The following is an 18,089-nucleotide window of genomic DNA, read 5'->3' on the forward strand; positions in this document are numbered from 1 at the left end:
ACAGGAAAAAAGATTTGGCCATACTTCTTTTAATTGCATAAAGAGAAATACATTTAAACACACTAGAGCTTGATCTGGGAAGCATAAAGCTGGTTTATATTTTCCAGATACTTTCTCTAGCCTAAATGCAAGAGGCTTGTGTGAATGTAGTCTGACAGTAATTTCACATGGGCTTTCCAATCATGCCTGCCTGTTCATCTTTCAGGTGGACCTGATCAGAAACTCCATGTAAGCCTATGGGCAGGCAGATGTAAACAGATGTGCACCGTTTACATCCTCTTACAAGTCCATCCAGATCCAGGAAGGGAAAAAAAAAGGCAGTCCTTTTCCATTCTTCCAGACTTTAAAATGACAGATCGGAGATAGCCTGGTGTAACACAGAAGCAAGTCCTTTTTCATCTGGTTGTTCATGGATCAAACAGGAGTCTAGAGGGTCTGCTGTCAAAAATGAAGAAGGAAACTTCAGTTCAGCAGCAGATCTATTCATGGAGATCATGTGGCCAGACTCCTAAATCACTGCTATATGTATTTTTGTAAAAATTGTGGGGGAAAATTGTGTTATTTTGTGGGACTGTCACAGAAATGCAACACATTTTTTAAATGTTTTCATGAAGATGATAGAACATTAAGCCAGTTGAGGAATTTTTTTTTTTTTTATATAACTGCTCATTTCTAGAACAGTTTTGACCTCGGACCAGTGTTCAGTGTGGTTTTAAAGCTCAGGAACTGGAAATAATGTTTGGCTCTGCTCTCTCATCAATGTGGCATGCAATAGAATACCTACAGTACTCATCTCCATTTTATAGTTTAATGTTCCTAGGAGGCTGAAAACGTAGAAGCCATAAACAACTATAGCAAGACTTGCTATACAGAGGAGGATTGGAACTTATGCAGACACCTTTTGATACTGTATCTGCTGATCAGACTGCATCAGTATATAAAAAACAAAGGTGGTGATTATTTTCAACAGCTGTTTATATGGAGCAGTAACGTTTGTGACTAGTATAATCGCCCAAATTGTCCCCTTCGCTCCTCCCAGGACCTCCTGCTTTCTAGATCCTGTTACCTCCTCCCATGCTCGCCTTCAAGACTTCTCCAGAGCCTCTCCCATCCTCTGGAACTCCCTGCCCCAGTCTGTCCAATCAGCCCATACCCTGTCCACCTTTAGGAGATCCCTGAAAACTCATTTATTCAGGGAATCCCACACACACCTAACAACTGTCCCAGAGCCACCCCCCCCCCCCCATCAAATCATTCTCTGCAGCCATTTCCTTTTATGCCACCACCCTCTCCCTTTAGAATGTAAGCTCTACGAGCAGAGCCCTCCTGTACCTTTTGTATTCATCTGTACTGTAATTGTATTGTACCCCCTATACATTGTAAATGCTGTGTAGACTGTTGGCACTATATAAATCGCTTATAATAATAATCATAACACCAACCAAAAGTATTCTGTGATGTATCAAGTGCAGTGAATACCAACATTTTTCATTATGTTAAATGAGGTTTAAAGTGGCATAATAGCCATGGTGGCCCATTCTTTTTTTTAAACTCACAGGTGGCCCATAATTTTTTTTTAACTCACGCTCAATAGAAAAAAAGTCCGTGGCTTGGGTGCCTTTGATGGCACTCAAAGGCGCAATAGACGAAATTTGCATAGAATTGGGAGCTCCATGCTTTTATACCTGAACACTGCTAAAAATTTTACATGATGCCAGAGTAAACTTTGCATCACATTGTAAAAACATAACCTTTACAGACTCAATAGAAACCCACTACTTCAAATGATAAATTGGTGCTGTGTAAAAGGGTTCTTGGGGGATGTCACTATAGTTCATTAAGAAGTTTCCGGTGTGATCTTTCCCTTCTGTAATTGGTGGATCTCTCAGAAGAGAGAATGCATGGAATGGAGTGAGGAGTGGAAACTTCTTGTTCCATAGCGACAACAGGAAAGGAGACAGAAAAAAAACCTTAAAGGGGAGGGCCACCCTGAAAAACAAAAAAATGTTAAAAATTACAAAAAATCAAAAAAAAAAAAAATGAAAACAATTTTTTTTTTACTTACCAGAAATGCCTGTTGCTAGGCACTTTCTCCTAATCTTCCTCTTCCTCCTCCGCGGAGATCTTCTGTCTTCTGTCTTCGTCGCGGCGTCTTCTGGGTAATGAGTCGCGCTGTGTTCTGGGAACTGTGTGTTCCAGAACACAGCACGTCCCATTCAGAAAGCGCTGCGGGACTCGCGCATGCGCAGTAGCTGTGGGACTCGCGCATGCGCAGTAGGAAACGGGCAGTGAAGCCATAAGGCTCCGCTGCCTGTTTCCCTTACAAGGGATGGCGGCGCCGGGACCCGAGAGCTGAGGGACGGGTCGGCCTCGGGCGGCCGACATCGCGGGCGCCCTGGACAGGTGAGTGTGTTTATTACTTTAACAAGTGAGAAATCCCCGATAGTCACCAGGATCAACAAAACTAGTGTCTCAGTTGAAGGACTTCACCCTTCGTATCTGTCCTGATGACCACTAAAAATGTTTTTTTTTTTTTTATTTATTTAATTTTCAGTGATAATGGTTACCTGGACAAATATAGCGGGTGATTGTCCCCCACAGATAGCAACAAAAACCTGACAGACATTCCAATCTTCCTCCAAATATAAAAATGGCACATTATATTTAATTTTCACAGCTATCCAGAAAGGTATTTTTGGAGAATTGAATACCTGTCTGCAATGTCTTCAACTGTTTACAGCATTTGAAGGGTCTTTTAATATGCACTAAAGCTTTCTTATACAGGAAAATACTACCACGCTTAGATTGAGTACAAGATTGCATAAAAAAAAACGTTTTCCCTGCAGAATGAGGCAGCCAATTAGCTTTCAGACTATTAGCTGGAGGTTTTTCACAATACACTAGTAAATTTTAAAACAAATATTCATAGGAATATTCATACAAACATTCGTACATTTGAGGACTTCAAAATTGAAAATGAATATTATTTCTCAAAAGAAATCTGCTGTTAGAAGTTCATTTAACCAGTTGCCGACCGCCGCACGCCGATGTACGTCGGTACAATGGCACGGGCAGGCATAAGGACATACATGTACGTCCCTTGCCTCCCGCGGGTCGGGGGCCCGATCGGGCCCCCGCCCGGTGCCTGCGGCGGTCGGTATTCGTTCGGGAGCGATCCCGGACGAGGGGACGGCCATTCATTCATGGCCACCCCCTCGCGATCGCTCCCGACGAATAGAAATCCCCGGTGACATCACTTCCTCTCCTGTAATGTAAACACAGGAGAGGAAGTGATGTATTCTCTCCTCCGTGTCGGTATTTTTCATTCCGACACGGAGGAGAGCGGATCAGTAAGTTGCACCAACACTCTACATACACAGTAGAACATGCCAGGCACACTCACACCCCCCCTTTACCCCCCGATCACCCCCCCAATTACCCCTGCCCCCCAGTCACAGTGACACCAATGTCATTTTTTTTTTTTTTTTTTTTTTTTTGCATTGGTGTCAAATAACTGTTAGGGCAGTTAGAGTTAGCCCCCTTTAGTTCTAATGTACCCCCCTAACCCCCCCAATAAAGGTTTAACCCCGTGATCACCCCCCGTCGCCAGTGTCACTAAGGCTGGGTTCACATTGCAGCGGTTTATGAGAACGAATGTGATTCGCACCGCACTGCAGTGCAAATCACATCCGATCTCTGTGCGATTCGAGTTCAGCCATTCGCCGCACCCGCCGCACCCGCCACACCCGCCGCACCCGCCGCACCCGCCGCAAATTCGCACGGGACCCTTTTTTTGGCCCGCAGCAGAATCGGATCGCATGGGTGTTCACACCATGCGATCCGAGTTTGCAGATCGCACTGCGATATGCGAACTGATCTGGGGGTGTCAGTAACATTTCACTGACACTCCCAGCAGTTCGCATAGGGCAGTGTGAACTGCCGCCGGGAGGCATGCGATGCGGGAACCCGCCGCGGATTCGCGGCGTTTCCGCATCGCTCCAGTGTGAACCCAGCCTAATAAGCGATCATTTTTCTGATCGCCGTATTAGTGTCACAGGTGACGCTAGTTAGGCAGGTAGGTATTTAGGTTCGCCGCAGCTTTTTATAGCGCCAGGGACCCCCATATACTACCGCATAAAGCCCCCTGATTGCCCCCTAGTTAACCCTTTCACCTGTGATCACCATATAACTGTTACAGGTGACGCTGGTTGGTTAGTTATTTTTTTATAGTTTCAGGGCACCCGCCATTTATTACCTAATAAAGGTTTAACCCCCTGATCACCCGGCGGGTGTCATTTGTGACTAATAACTGTTAGGGCAGTTAGGGTTAGCCCCCTTTAGTTCTAAGGTACCCCCCTAACCCCCCCAATAAAGGTTTAACCCCGTGATCACCCCCCGTCGCCAGTGTCACTAAGGCTGGGTTCACATTGCAGCGGTTTGAGAACGGATGTGATTCGCACCGCACTGCAGTGCAAATCACATCCGATCTCTGTGCGATTCGAGTTCAGCCATTCGCCGCACCCGCCACACCCGCCGCACCCGCCGCAAATTCGCACGGGACCCTTTTTTTGGCCCGCAGCAGAATCGGATCGCATGGGTGTTCACACCATGCGATCCGAGTTTGCAGATCGCACTGCGATATGCGAACTGATCTGGGGGTGTCAGTAACATTTCACTGACCCTCCCAGCAGTTCGCATAGGGCAGTGTGAACTGCCGCCGGGAGGCATGCGATGCGGGAACCCGCCGCACATTCGTGGCGTTCCCGCATCGCTCCAGTGTGAACCCAGCCTAATAAGCGATCGTTTTTCTGATCGCTGTATTAGTGTCACAGGTGACGCTAGTTAGGCAGGTAGGTATTTAGGTTCGCCGCAGCTTTTTATAGCGCCAGGGACCCCCATATACTACCGCATAAAGCCCCCTGATTGCCCCCTAGTTAACCCTTTCACCAGTGATCACCATATAACTGTTACAGGTGACGCTGGTTGGTTAGTTATTTTTTTATAGTTTCAGGGCACCCGCCATTTATTACCTAGTCTCACTAGTGTACCCCTAAATTTAGGGGTGTCTACTTTCCAAAATGGGGTCATTTGGGGGGGGGGTTGTGCCATCTTGGCATTTTATGGCCTTCAAAACTGTAACGCCCTTAGAAAGCCTGAAGGCGGTGCTTGGTTTTCGGGGCCCCGTACGCGGCTAGGCTCCCAAAAAGTCCCACATATGGGGTATCCCCGTACTCAGGAGAAGCAGCAGAATTTATTTTGGGGTGTCATTTCACATATGCCCATGGCATGTGTGAGCAATATATCATTTAGTGACAACTTTGTGAAAAAAAAAAAAAAAAAGTTTGTAATTTTCCCGCAACTTGTGGCAAAATATAAAATATTCCATGAACTCAACATGCCTCTCAGCAAATAGCTTGGGGTGTCTACTTTCTAAAATGGGGTCATTTGTGGGGGTTTTGTGCCATCTTGGCATTTTATGGCCTTCAAAACTGTAATAGGTAGTGAGAAGTGAACTCAAAAATTTACGCCCTTAGAAAGCCTGAAGGCGGTGCTTGGTTTTCGGGGCCCCGTACGCGGCTAGGCTCCCAAAAAGTCCCACATATGTGGTATCCCCGTACTCAGGAGAAGCAGCAGAATTTATTTTGGGGTGTCATTTCACATACGCCCATAGCATGTGTGAGCAATATATCATTTAGTGACAACTTTGTGTAAAAAAAAAAAAAAAAATTTTTTTTTGTCATTATTCAATCGCTTGAGGCAAAAAAATAAAATATTCAATGGGCTCAACATGCCTCTTATCAATTTCCTTAGGGGGTCTACTTTCCAAAATGGGGTCATTTGGGGGGGTTTTGTACTGCCCTGCCATTTTAGCACCTCAAGAAATGAGATAGGCAGTCGTAAACTAAAAGCTGCGTAAATTCCAGAAAACGTACCTTAGTTTGTAGATGTGACAACTTTTGCGCAAACCAATAAATATACAATTATTGACTTTTTTTTTACCAAAGACATGTGGCTGAATACATTTTGGCCTAAATGTATGACTAAAATTGAGTTTATTGGATTTTTCTAATAACAAAAAGTAGAAAATATCATTTTTTTTCAAAATTTGCGGTCTTTTTACGTTTATATCGCAAAAAATAAAAATCGCAGAGGCAATCAAATACCATCAAAAGAAAGCTCTATTTGTGGGAAGAAAAGGACGCAAATTTTGTTTGGGTACAACATTGCATGACCGCGCAATTACCAGTTAAAGCAGCGCAGTGCCAAAGTGTAAAAAGACCTCTGGTCATTTACCAGCAAAATGGTCCGGTCTGAAAGTGGTTAAGAATGATCACCCATCTGGTTTCTTCAAAATTTCTCATCACTATGGGCGAAAATGAACATCTACTTGACCCCACTAACAATTAGAAATATGAACAAAATTTTTCTGGTGTGTGGCCAGCTTAAGGCAAGTGCATCTAAATATGTTAGTGCATCCAACACACACTACCCCTTCATCACTGGTTGACAATGCTGCTTTCCAAAAAGCTGTCTCAATTTCTCCTCAATCCAGAATGAAGGCTCCTTAAAACAGGAAGTGTATTACCAGCAAGATCACCGGGTGAAAATAAATTTGAAAAAAAAACAAATGTAACCATACATTTTTATTGAATTTCATTAAAGAGTAGAGGAAAAAAAGTACAAATTTTTAATTATTAGAATGCCACAGAACACAATACCTGTCAAGAAGTTATACAGCATTAAATGCATTTGTATAATTTGTTTGTTTTGGAGTTTAACACCACTTTCAGTATGTGCATCTGCAGAGGAGGGACAGAAAATAAAGTTGTTTTGCCCTGCGTAGGCAAAGTACAGGAAATGTATATTGGTTTTGTACAGATTTTTTTTTTTTTAATTATCAGAAAAAATAAATAAAATAATGTTCTTTCAAGTCAGATAATACAGGCATACCCCACTTTTAAGTACACAATGGGATTTACTTGTATGGGGTATTGTCCAATTTTAGGCCTAAACCAAAACCCATTACCCATGACCCCTGAAATAATCACTACCAGACACCTGTACTTGGGTTTTAAATGGCCATAGCAGCCTTTTATTAACCAAACATAACATTAAAACACTTTAAAACATTAAAACTCACAATTACCAGAAATCATATATATTGCCGAGGGTTTTTGAAGGCACCAATGAAATTAATTCCCTGTATCCGGCACCACCTTTTGCCTCTTACCCGGCCCCTAGCCGTGACTTACGCCAGCACAGGGACAATAATTTGGCAAAATTCACCCAGCCGGTACAGCCACCTCTTACTTCTGCCCTCCTTAGGGCAGATCCACTTGTTTCAGTGATGGGCCCAGACCATCTTCCTCCGAATACCTTTTTTACCATCCCCGCCTTCAAAAACCCTACGACCACCGCCAAAGCCGGCAGGCGTGACACCTTACGCCCGGCCGGCCCGCCACACTGCTATGGCCCTCTGAATGCCTTCCTGCAAACTCAAAAACCACATGTAAATACCCACTGCATTCAAATGCACCCCGTCCCCCCGCAAGAACAGCCAAGGCTCCTTCTCCAAGTCCCGGTGCCTAACGGCCAGACCTCCATTACGCAAAAAGAACTTAGCGACTGCTTTATTGACCTTTATGCGAGCCCTATTCACCCCTTCCATCGACACCGCCAGCCGCCAAGTTGCTCTTGCCATCATGTCAGACCACACCACTACTGTGTCAGGGAACATGGTCCTCAACCGTAGGAAATCGAATTTTATGTCCCTGCACAACTCCCGGGATGCACGCAGCCCAAGGTCATTACCCCCCCCACATGCAGAACCAGGACATCAGGGGGCCTATCCAACCTGGCATAGCGGTGAACCTCAGGGAGCACCCGCGACCATAGCATCCCAGGAACCCCAATCCAGCGAACCTTCACCTGGTCCCTCGGGAAACCCAACTGGCGCCCTTCCGGCCGCCTAACATCCGCCCTCTTGGCTCCCCAGAACACATACGAGTGGCCCAGGATCCAAACCAAACATTCAGCACCTGCAAAAGAAAATGATATTCCAGAACCTCGAAAGGCCCTGACACAAAACAGACCACAACATCACGAACACAAGACGCCAAAACACACATAAAAACAAGAACCACCACCAAAAAACCCATCTAGAAAACACCAGAGACAATGATGACCACCCTTATCACAATAACTGCGGCCGTACGTATGACCAAAACGATGCGACTCCCAACGCCCTATGCGTTTAACCAGCTCCTCCTCCACCCCCAGCGAACCGCCTCCGTGGCCGCGCCAATTCGGAATGAATGTGAAGAGTAGTCCTGCACATCTATAGCGGCAGATCGCAAGCACTTATGAAACACCGCCCCGAATTGGAAATGAGACAAGGCCGACCCATCCTGATGAACCAACAACGGCCCTGGCCCCAAACCTCTAACACCCAACCAATGGCGCAGAACTTGAACCGGACACAAAGGTGACCCCGGGACCGAAGCCAAAACCACCCACTTACCTTTCCCGGCCTGATCAGTCTTGGAACGGGGAACACGCATGAATATACACATCATCCAAATCCATACCACCACCCCCCTTTTTGGATGCACACACCAATTCCCCAATGCGAAACGCACCAAAAAACGCCAAAACAAATGCTGTCCAAAAAAAGAGCAGTCTCGTAAACAGAAGAGCAAACCCGAACCAGGGCATTAGCAACTGTACCCAACAACTGGAAGGACACAGGGCGGCGCCGGTCCCGCACCACCCTGCCCCTGCGGTATCCCCGCAAAACCTTCTTCACCAAGGCACGCTTGGTAATGTCCTCCACCCCAGACACCTGAAAGAAAAAGGCCAAACCCGCTATTTTCTTTCCTAATTTGGATAGGGAAATCCCATCTTCCACATTTTTACCAATGAACTCCAACAACAAACACAATCGTTCCTCGTCCGAAGAACAACCCCCTTTTTCCAAGTCCAAATTGTTCCATTCAGCCCAAACCTTCTCATATGCAGATAAAGTGGCTGTGCACACCGACTTCTTCAGCAAACCTGCTACCGTTCGAAAACGATGTCCCGCAAGAATGCTGGGCAAGGAATTCCGTGCCGCTCTGCTTCCGGTGCCAACACGCCCACTGTTGACGAGACAACGCATCAGCCACAGTATTATGGACACCCGGCACATGCACAGCACAAACATAACAATTAAAACACAAACACTGGAACACCAAATGCCTAAGCAACCTGACTACTGGAGGTGACGAGGCCGACACTTTGTTGACCGCCTGCACCACCCCCAAATTGTCGCAATGAAAACGCACCCGCTTGTTCCTGAATTCATGTTGCCAAATCTCCACCGCCAAAACAATCGGGAACAGTTCTAAAAGCACGAGGTTACCCAACAGTCCTGCTTCTCTCCACGAATCAGGCCAACTGGCAGCACTCCAGTGCCTACCCATAATGGCCCCGTAACCCACCGCCCCCGCAGCATCTGTGAAAAGCTCCAAATCTCAAGCCGAGACCCATTTGTCCATCCACACCGACCGCCCATTAAACTGTTCCAGAAACAACAACCAAACCCGAAGGTCGGCCTTGAGCTCCCTGGACAGTCGCACGAAGTGATGTGGCGCCTGAACCCCGGACGTGGCCGCTGCCAGACGCCTACAAAAAACTCTGCCCATGGGCATAATGCGGCAGGCGAAATTCAATTTTCCCAACAGAGACTGAAGGGCGCGCAATTGAATCTTGGGACCCCTCAGAGCCGACTCCACAGAGGCCCGCAAATCCTCCACCTTATCCGGGGGTAACCTGCACTCCATCCGGAGCGTGTCAATAACAATTCCCAGGAATTTGATCGTCGTTACCGGGCCCTCCGTTTTGTCGTGTGCGAGCGGCACTCCAAAAGAACGAAAAATGCACTGCAAGGAAGCCAAGAGAGTCTGACAAACCCTGCTCCCCGCAGGGCCGATCACCAAAAAATCGTCAAGATAATGAATTATGGAGTGCAACTCGGACACGTCCTTCACCACCCATTCCAGAAATGAGCTAAAAGACTCAAAGAAAGAGCACTGCTGGGATGCACCGGAAGGAGGCGGAAAGCCGACTCAACGTCGGTTTTCGCCAGAAGTGCCCCTTTTCCAAACCTGCGGACCCATGCCACCGCCTTGTCAAAAGAGGCGTACGAAACCGCACAGAACTCCCGGTCAATGCCATCATTGACCGACGAGCCTTTTGGATGGGAAAGATGGTGAATCAACCGGAAGGAATTAGGTTCCTTCTTCGGAACCACCCCCAGCGGCGAAACGACCAGGTCCACCAGGGGGGGTTCCCCAAACGGACCAGCCATCCTGCCCAAAGCCACTTCTTTAGCCAGCTTCGTCGACACCACCTCCGGGTGTTGCCGCGCAGACATCAAGTTCCTAGGAACAGGCGGGACCGTTGCTAACTCGCTCGGAATGACAAAACCAAAAGAAAAAACGCGCAACAAAAGATTCGCCGCCACCCTATCCGGATATCTACTTAGGAAGGGAGCCAGTCTTTCCACTTTCACTGGCGTCCTCCCTCTTTCCAGACTCACCGGTTTTTCCTTTTTGTTTGCTAAAACACTTGGAGAACGGATGCAATCCCCCGCAGCCGGAGCACTCATGCCGGAATCGGCAGGTACCCCCGAATTTGCAATTCCCATCATTGAACTGCCAGCAGTAACCTTTTTGCTTCCCAGCCGATGACGACGAGGTTCCTGCACCGCCACCAGCCCCCCCTGAAAAGGGGGGCCGGACGGCCGCGCCTGAGTCAAACGCATTCACAAGCTAATATCCTTGTGGTCCCACCGAAAAGAAGGCCTCACAGCCTTCCGTTGCAGAAATTTCTCATCGTAGCGCAACCATGACAACCCACCATAAACATGCTGCGCCTCCCCAATCGCATCGGCGTAGCAGAAAAGGGCCGAGCATTGTTCCGGCGCCTTTTCGCCGATCACACTCGCCAATATATTAAACGCTTGTAGCCAATTCCCAAACGTCCGGGGAATCAGCCTGTACCGACGCTTTTCTTCTTCCTCCCTCTTGTTCTCGTCCGGTCTAACCTTATCCAGGTTAAACTTTTCCAAAGGCAAGAGGGAGAAAATCTCCACATACTCACCCCGCCAAATGCGTTCCTTCACGTCCTGCTTCAGGTGAGCTCCCAGCGGGCCCTCGAAGCACACATATACTTAGCACTTGGCCGCATCCGCCAAACGCATACCCTCCGCATCGCAGGTCCCTCTCGCAACTGGCTCCTGACCCTGTTCCGCGGCCTGACCCGTGCCCCCATGCACACCACCACCTACTACTTGCTGTACCACCCCCCCCAGGGAAAGCGGGTACACACTCTCCCCTTCCCCGAGACCCGCAGCAGACTGGGCGCCGAAAACCGCAGCCCCCTTGCCACTTGAAGCAACCATGGGCGCCACCCCCCAGGCCCCCGCAGGGCAAACCCCGCTCGCGGGACCTGCAGCCAGCGCCTCGCTGAAACCTGCCAAAAAAGCCTGCAAAAAACCCGTCACTCCCCCTCCAGCAGCAGCCGCCACCGGCATTGCCTGCTGTGGGACTCCCCGTAAACCGGCCTCGGACCCCCCGTACCCAGGTGACCCCCGGCTGACACACAGCCTGGAGAGCCTCCCTGCACAGCCTGATCCCCCATCCCCTGTACAGACACCACAGGCAGCACTTTGAACAAAGACAAAGAAGACACACAACACTCACCAGGCTGCCTCTCCTCCGCAGCCGCAGATCCCGAGCCAGGCCGACACTCTGCACCGCTGGGCTGGACATCTTCGGATGAAAATTCCCCTTCTGACCGGCTCTCCAGGTCAGCTGGAGCGCCCTGCTCACGGCGCGTGCGCGGTGATAGTCTCCGGCTGATGATGTCACTCCCCGCCGTCACTCGTTCCACGGCGCTTCCTCTCCTTCCCAGCTGCGCTCTCTGCATCTCCGCTCTGCCAGAAGCTGCAGGCACGTCCCGGGCCACAGTAGGATCGCCGGCTCTCGTCCCCTCCGCACCTCCGCTTCTCCGCAGGCCAGCCCCGGCCGCCCCAGACAGCAGGCCGGCGCTGGGTGACCTCCTCCTCCTCCGCTGGGCAACTCTGCTGACAGGCACTGACTCAGCAGAGGCCGTATGGTCCGGAACATCAGAAGAGGGGGGGCACGAGCGGGCCAAAGACCCACAGCGCCCCCCAGGGGTAAGCCTCAGATGGGGATTCCTCCCAGCCCCCCCGGCCTGCGAGGGCGTTCTCTTAGGCGCGGAGGCTGGAGGGTCCTGCACAGGGCTCCCAGCGCGGTGACAACCCCTTGGGGTAAAATTGTGGGCTCAGACGCTCAGGAGGCCGTGACCTCCTAGCACGTTGTCGGACAGGGGCAGACGTAGTAGCCACCTGTCCTGACCCCGGCAAAATACCCACCAATTGGGTACGCAGCCACTGCGGCCCGTTGGCGACCGCAGCCGCTCTAAAAGTGGACAGCATGGCCTCCAAATCCTCCATAGCAAATTAACTACCTGATGGCTGAGAATGACACTGGATAGCTGTCCTGACTGCAACTGCTCCAGGGCTCCCCACACCCCACCTAGCAACCCACTAGGGACCACCCTGCCCCACCCTGCCACACCCTATCCTCCACCAATACCCTTTTCCTTAGACCACACCACCTTTATGACCTCCCTCTGCTCTTAATGTCTTAATTAACCCTTTCTTACCAGCCTTCTCTGTCCAAACCCCATCATGTAAGCCCTCCACCTACGTTTCACTACGGTTCCTGGCCTATACTAAAGCTGGAAAGTGCAAAATCAGGCTCACTTCTGCATAGAAACCAATGAGCTTTCAGGTTTTATTACCAAAGTTTAATTGAACAAGCTGGGGTTAGAAGCTCATTGGTTTCTATGCAGAAGTGAGCCCGATTTTGCACTTTCCAGCTTTAGTAAATAAACCCCATTGTGTACTTAAAAGTGGAGTATGCCTGTAATGATATATTACATATTATAAAATTGAACTAGCAAGCATGTGTAGACACTAGTAATTTTTTTTGTTTTTGACTGTATGCTTTTCAGACTTGCAGAAAGACCTCATCAGAGCAGTGGCTCATTCTTTAAGCCCTTGTACACACGGTCGGACATTCCGATGGACAATGTCCGATAGGACCGTGTTGTCGGATAATCCGACAGTGTGTGGGCTCCATCGGACTGTTTCCATCGGAGTATGCGACGGACCAAGTATTCCAGCTGGGCTATAAAATTTTCCGACAACATGATCCGATCGGACTTTGTCCGATCATGTGTAGAGAATTCCGATCGGACAAAGTGCTACGCATGCTCAGATCAAATTCCTAGACCAAAGCTATTGGCTACTAGCCTGAACGTAACCCCGTCGTAATGAAATAATGTCATCACGTTCTGAACGATCGGATTTTCCGACAACTTTGTCTGACCGTGTGTAAGCAACAGTTTCGGACAAAATCCGTCAGACAAAATCCAACGGATTTGGTTGTCAGAATGTCTGACCGTGTGTACAAGGGCTATCAGACAGCTGTGCTGAAGATTTCAGTCAGCTCTTTAACGCAAGCAATGCTACCGCTAAAGTTTACATATAGCACTCTCAGAAGCCTTGTTCATGTCTTCATTTTTCATATTTGTAAAAAAAAATAAAAATACAGTATATATAAGAAAGCCAGTTGGAAAATGTGATTAAATTAGTTTCAAATTACTACAATCTTCACATTAAATAAGAAACCCCAGCTAAAAATAAGATGAAAATGAGGAGCCCATTAAACAATAAACCAACAAAACCAGCTGTCGCTGATATACAGTATATATATTCTCAATCCAGAGGTTTTGCCTTCAGTACTTATTTTCTTTCTGGATGTCCTCAGTATGATGGCCAGTGTCTTAACACACTTCCTCTGAGCCCAAGCAACCCCAGACATGCACCAACTGCTACGGGGCAGTGACACATAAAATGGTAGTGTTCAGCACACCTTTCACTCTGCTGTGTCATACTGATTTCTTTTCCTATCACCACATGAACTGATTGGCTCCTTATATTGCTTCCTTTCTCACACTCCAGCTCTGCTATGCAAGGAATGCAAAGACCTGATACAGTATCAGGGCAAATTCAAGAACCTGTACTGCTTGCATTTAATTATGTATTAATGATTACAGAGCTGCATTGACTTAGGTTTTAATATTTGGATTTTAAGCATATTGCTTTTGTATTTATAGCAAGAAGCTCAGTCTTGCTTTCAAAAATCTTTTTTTTCGTTGATTTTTTTTTTTTGTTATATGCGAAGCTTCGTCTCTTCATTAAAATTGTGCCTTTTGGTGTGCCTTCCGGAAAAGTATGAAGGACACCGCTTAAAAAAAGTGGCTTTGGGCAAATGTCAGGAATCAGGCTATCAGGAGTGTTTTAGTAAAACTTAACTGAGTAGATAATTCAACCCTTAGGTGTCTTGCTGATCTGTATTACATAAGCACTTTTAGCCTACTTATAAAAGACTGATATATGTGAAAGCATATTGATGCTTTAAAAGACATGTTAAGTTTTGTTCTGGTCAACATGCTAATAAAAAACACAAGTATTTAAATATACATTTAGCAAATTACACTCATTACAGCCAAGTAGGTTATTTTTTTTTTAAACGGTCTATCCATTATATACAGGTTCTGAGATGAGGCATTTTCCCAGCATGTTAAGAGGGAGGGTAAAAAGAGGGTTATACAAGTCATATTTTGACAAATTCAAGTCTTGTAGTTAACATTACTAGAAAGGAGTGTAACTAGAAATCACAAAACACCATAGCAAAAGTTTTACCAGCGCCCCCCCCCCCAACAGGAAAAAAATGAAAAACACCATTGTAAAACACCCTAAGTACCATGGATGGTTACAGTGGATTGAAGTGGATGTTGTGGTGATAATGAGGTAAGTGCACAGTGTTTAGAATGAAGTGGCGTGGAATAGAAAATGTATAGCACAACACACAGAATGAGTTCATAAGAAATATAAAATGTACAGACTGGGACACCGTCAGTAGGCAATGCATAATAGGAAATGTAAAGCAAGGCATTCAGAAGGAGGCACACCTGTCAATGACATCACAGTGCCATCCAGGAGTATCTGGTATATTGAACGAGCGGGTAAGCCGTTTGGTTGTGCCTCTGTGCCTGGATTTGTATATTAGCTATGCACTGAATTCTTACTTGCTATGTTCTGCACTTGGATGGGACTGAATATAGTGTGCTGATAATTACACAAACATTTGGATGTGATTTTCACAGACTGTTGTTTTCACATTTATATTGTGGTGCACATTATACTTTTTGATATGATTTGGATGTGATTTCAAATGGCTGTTTGACTACACATTTATATGGTTGAGCACTTTATATTTGTGTTCATTACAAAATGCATGTAATTCAGACATATTGATGTATTTTTATTTGTAAACTTTTAGTGATCTAATTATCAGGGGCTATTGCATTTTGTGTAGGGTGAAGTGATATAACTTTTAGTGCTAGCTTGCAGATATTTGTACTTGATATTTATTGTTTGGGTTATTTTTTGTTCACTTTTTAGTTGATCATGTGTGAGGTTGCCCATGTTATTTTAGTTATGAACTCACTTGAGCTGGACAATAAAGGATTTTCAGGATTAGTATTATTTGTCATGTATATGTTTTTTTGCGATTTTATATTTTGTTGCACACAATTTTGTTACTGATACAATATGTTTTATAGTAACACCAGGTTTAAATGTTTTCCTATTGAAGCAGCGCGGGACTAGTATTTATTTCTATCAGGTCTGTGAGCTGTTACAGTGGGTCCCAGTGGACCCACTTTAACAGATGATGGAGGACTGCATGGGGCCACCGTGCTCAATTTAACTGGTTATAGGTGGAATGGACTAGCAAAGATAGATGATCTTGCTTCTCATCCCTGAAGCTCCAACCAAGCTCCCCCACCTTGTGCCCCATAGCAGTCAAATGGCATGCTTTGGTAGTAGTTATGCCAGCATTACCAAAAGTGTGTGGTCAATCCTAACGCAACACCCTTAAGGTTCATATATATTCAAGAGCATTATGAAATTATGTCAACTGCAGTTCACATAAATTAGCACTCAACTCCAATAATTAAAATAAAAATGAAAGCAATATTGTAGTACATAATGACATTTTAAGACTAATTATAAAGCTGCCTTAAATATACATAGGTCAATGGTAATTGTCTAACTATTGAATTATAAAAATATATTTACATATTTAGAGTACCTTATTGTGACTGGTGTAAAAAGCAACATGGTGGTGACATTGTCCAAGAATGCAGAGAGAATAGCAGCAGTAAGACAAAGAATTATTATCATGGGCCACACTCTTCCTTTAGAGAGCCGGTAAGCCTATAAAAGGGAATAAATATGCATAGATATTAGGAGACATCTTATGGTAGCCAAAATCTTTTGAAAAGTATTGTATTTGAAAGCTAAAAAGCAAAATAACAGAAAAATTGTTTACCTCTCTCTCTTTTCAGTGTTCTAACCACAAAATATTACCGCAGTCAAAAATAGGATTGTGTCATCATACTTGCCTGTAAAATCCTTTTCTCTGAGTACATCATGGGACACAGAGTCAGGCTAATATTCATTACCTGCTGGGTTATACTTCATCAAGTGAATGGACACTGGTAGACCAAAATGTCTTCAGACAGGAAGTGATCGCCTATATAACCCCTCCTATACAGGTATGTTAGTTTTGTAGCAAGCTCTAAAGCCTCAAAAAAGAGGGGAGGGGTCTCTGTGTCCCATGATGTGCTCAAAGAAAAGGATTTTACAGGTAAGACGAAAAAAATCATATCTTCTTTTTCATACATCATGGGACATAGAGTAATATTCATTACCTGCTGGGACGTTCCAGGAAATAGCCTTGAGGGAAGGGAGACACCCTGCCAAACAATAGCAATCAGAACTTAAAGGGCAGCCTGCAGTACACTGTGTCCGAAAGCCGAATCCTCGCTGCTCGAACATCCACTTGATAACATTTAGTGAACGTATGCACTGAAAACCAGGTAGCAGCCTTACAAATCTGAGCCACAGATACCTGATGGCGAAAAGCCCAGGAGGTTCCTACACCCTTAGAATGAGCTCTCACCCTAAAAGGGAGGAGCTTTAGGTTTCAGACCATAGGCCTGAATGACCAATTGACAGACTCATTTGGAAATGAAAGCATGGGAAGCTGCCTGCCCCTTCTTGGGTCCTTTTGGTAAACCAAATCCTTGGATCTCCGCAGATCTGGACAAATAAACCTCGACTTCCCAGACAACGTCCAAAGAATGCAGTCGTCTCTCTTCTGCCGAATGAGGTTGAGAGAAAAAAGAAGGCAAAATAATGTCCTGATGTAAAAGAAAGGCCGACACCACTTTTGGTAAAAAGTATGGAACAGGTCGTAACACGACTTTCATGGTGAAGGATCAAGTACGGTCAAGTGCCGCCAACTCTGACACCCTTCTAGCTGAGGTGATAGCCATCAGGAAGCCTAGCTTGCATGACTGCAAGTCTAATGGAATTTCCTCAATAAGATCAAATGGTTGTTTCTGTAACCCAGACCACACCAAGTTCAAGTCCCATGGACACATAGGTGACCTAATGGGGAAGCAAGTGAGTTGTCCCTTGCATAAAGGTTTGGATCAGTGAATAGGAGGCTAAAGGCCTTTGGAAGGATACTGATAGGACCGAAAACCTGACCTCTGATTGTACTCTAAGCCAATTTGATTTCTACAGCTGACTATAGAAAAGAGAATTCTCCCGATCACATTTTCAAGGATGCCATTTTCTGGCTTCACACCAATATAAGTCTTCCAGACATTATGATAAATCTTCCTAGTGACAGCTTTTCTAGCATTCACTATAGTAGAAATCACTGGTCCAGAGATACCATGGTCCTTTAACACACTGGCTTCAATAGCCATACCATCAAATTTAGAGACAGTAAATTTGGGTGGAATATAGGACCCTGAGACTGTATATTGGGGCGATATGGAAGCATCCCTGGCCCGTCTTTTGTCAGTCTCACAAT

At 46.1% G+C, this 18,089-nt stretch overlaps 1 protein-coding gene across 2 annotated transcripts in view; it reads right to left on the reverse strand.

Moving 5' to 3' along the window:
- Positions 1-18,089, reverse strand: part of OCA2 (OCA2 melanosomal transmembrane protein) — a 561,190-nt gene that overhangs the window by 155,669 nt on the left and 387,432 nt on the right. For both annotated transcript variants that reach the window (XM_077482777.1, XM_077482778.1), the window contains one exon: positions 16,293-16,417. In XM_077482777.1, the coding sequence (XP_077338903.1) occupies positions 16,293-16,417 (125 nt within the window). The remainder of the gene's footprint in view (positions 1-16,292; positions 16,418-18,089) is intronic.

Source organism: Lithobates pipiens, unplaced genomic scaffold (assembly GCF_037356315.1).
Source record: "Lithobates pipiens isolate NorthernLeopardFrog02 unplaced genomic scaffold, aLitPip1_a1.2 Scaffold_16, whole genome shotgun sequence".
NCBI classification, from domain to species: Eukaryota; Metazoa; Chordata; class Amphibia; order Anura; family Ranidae; genus Lithobates; species Lithobates pipiens.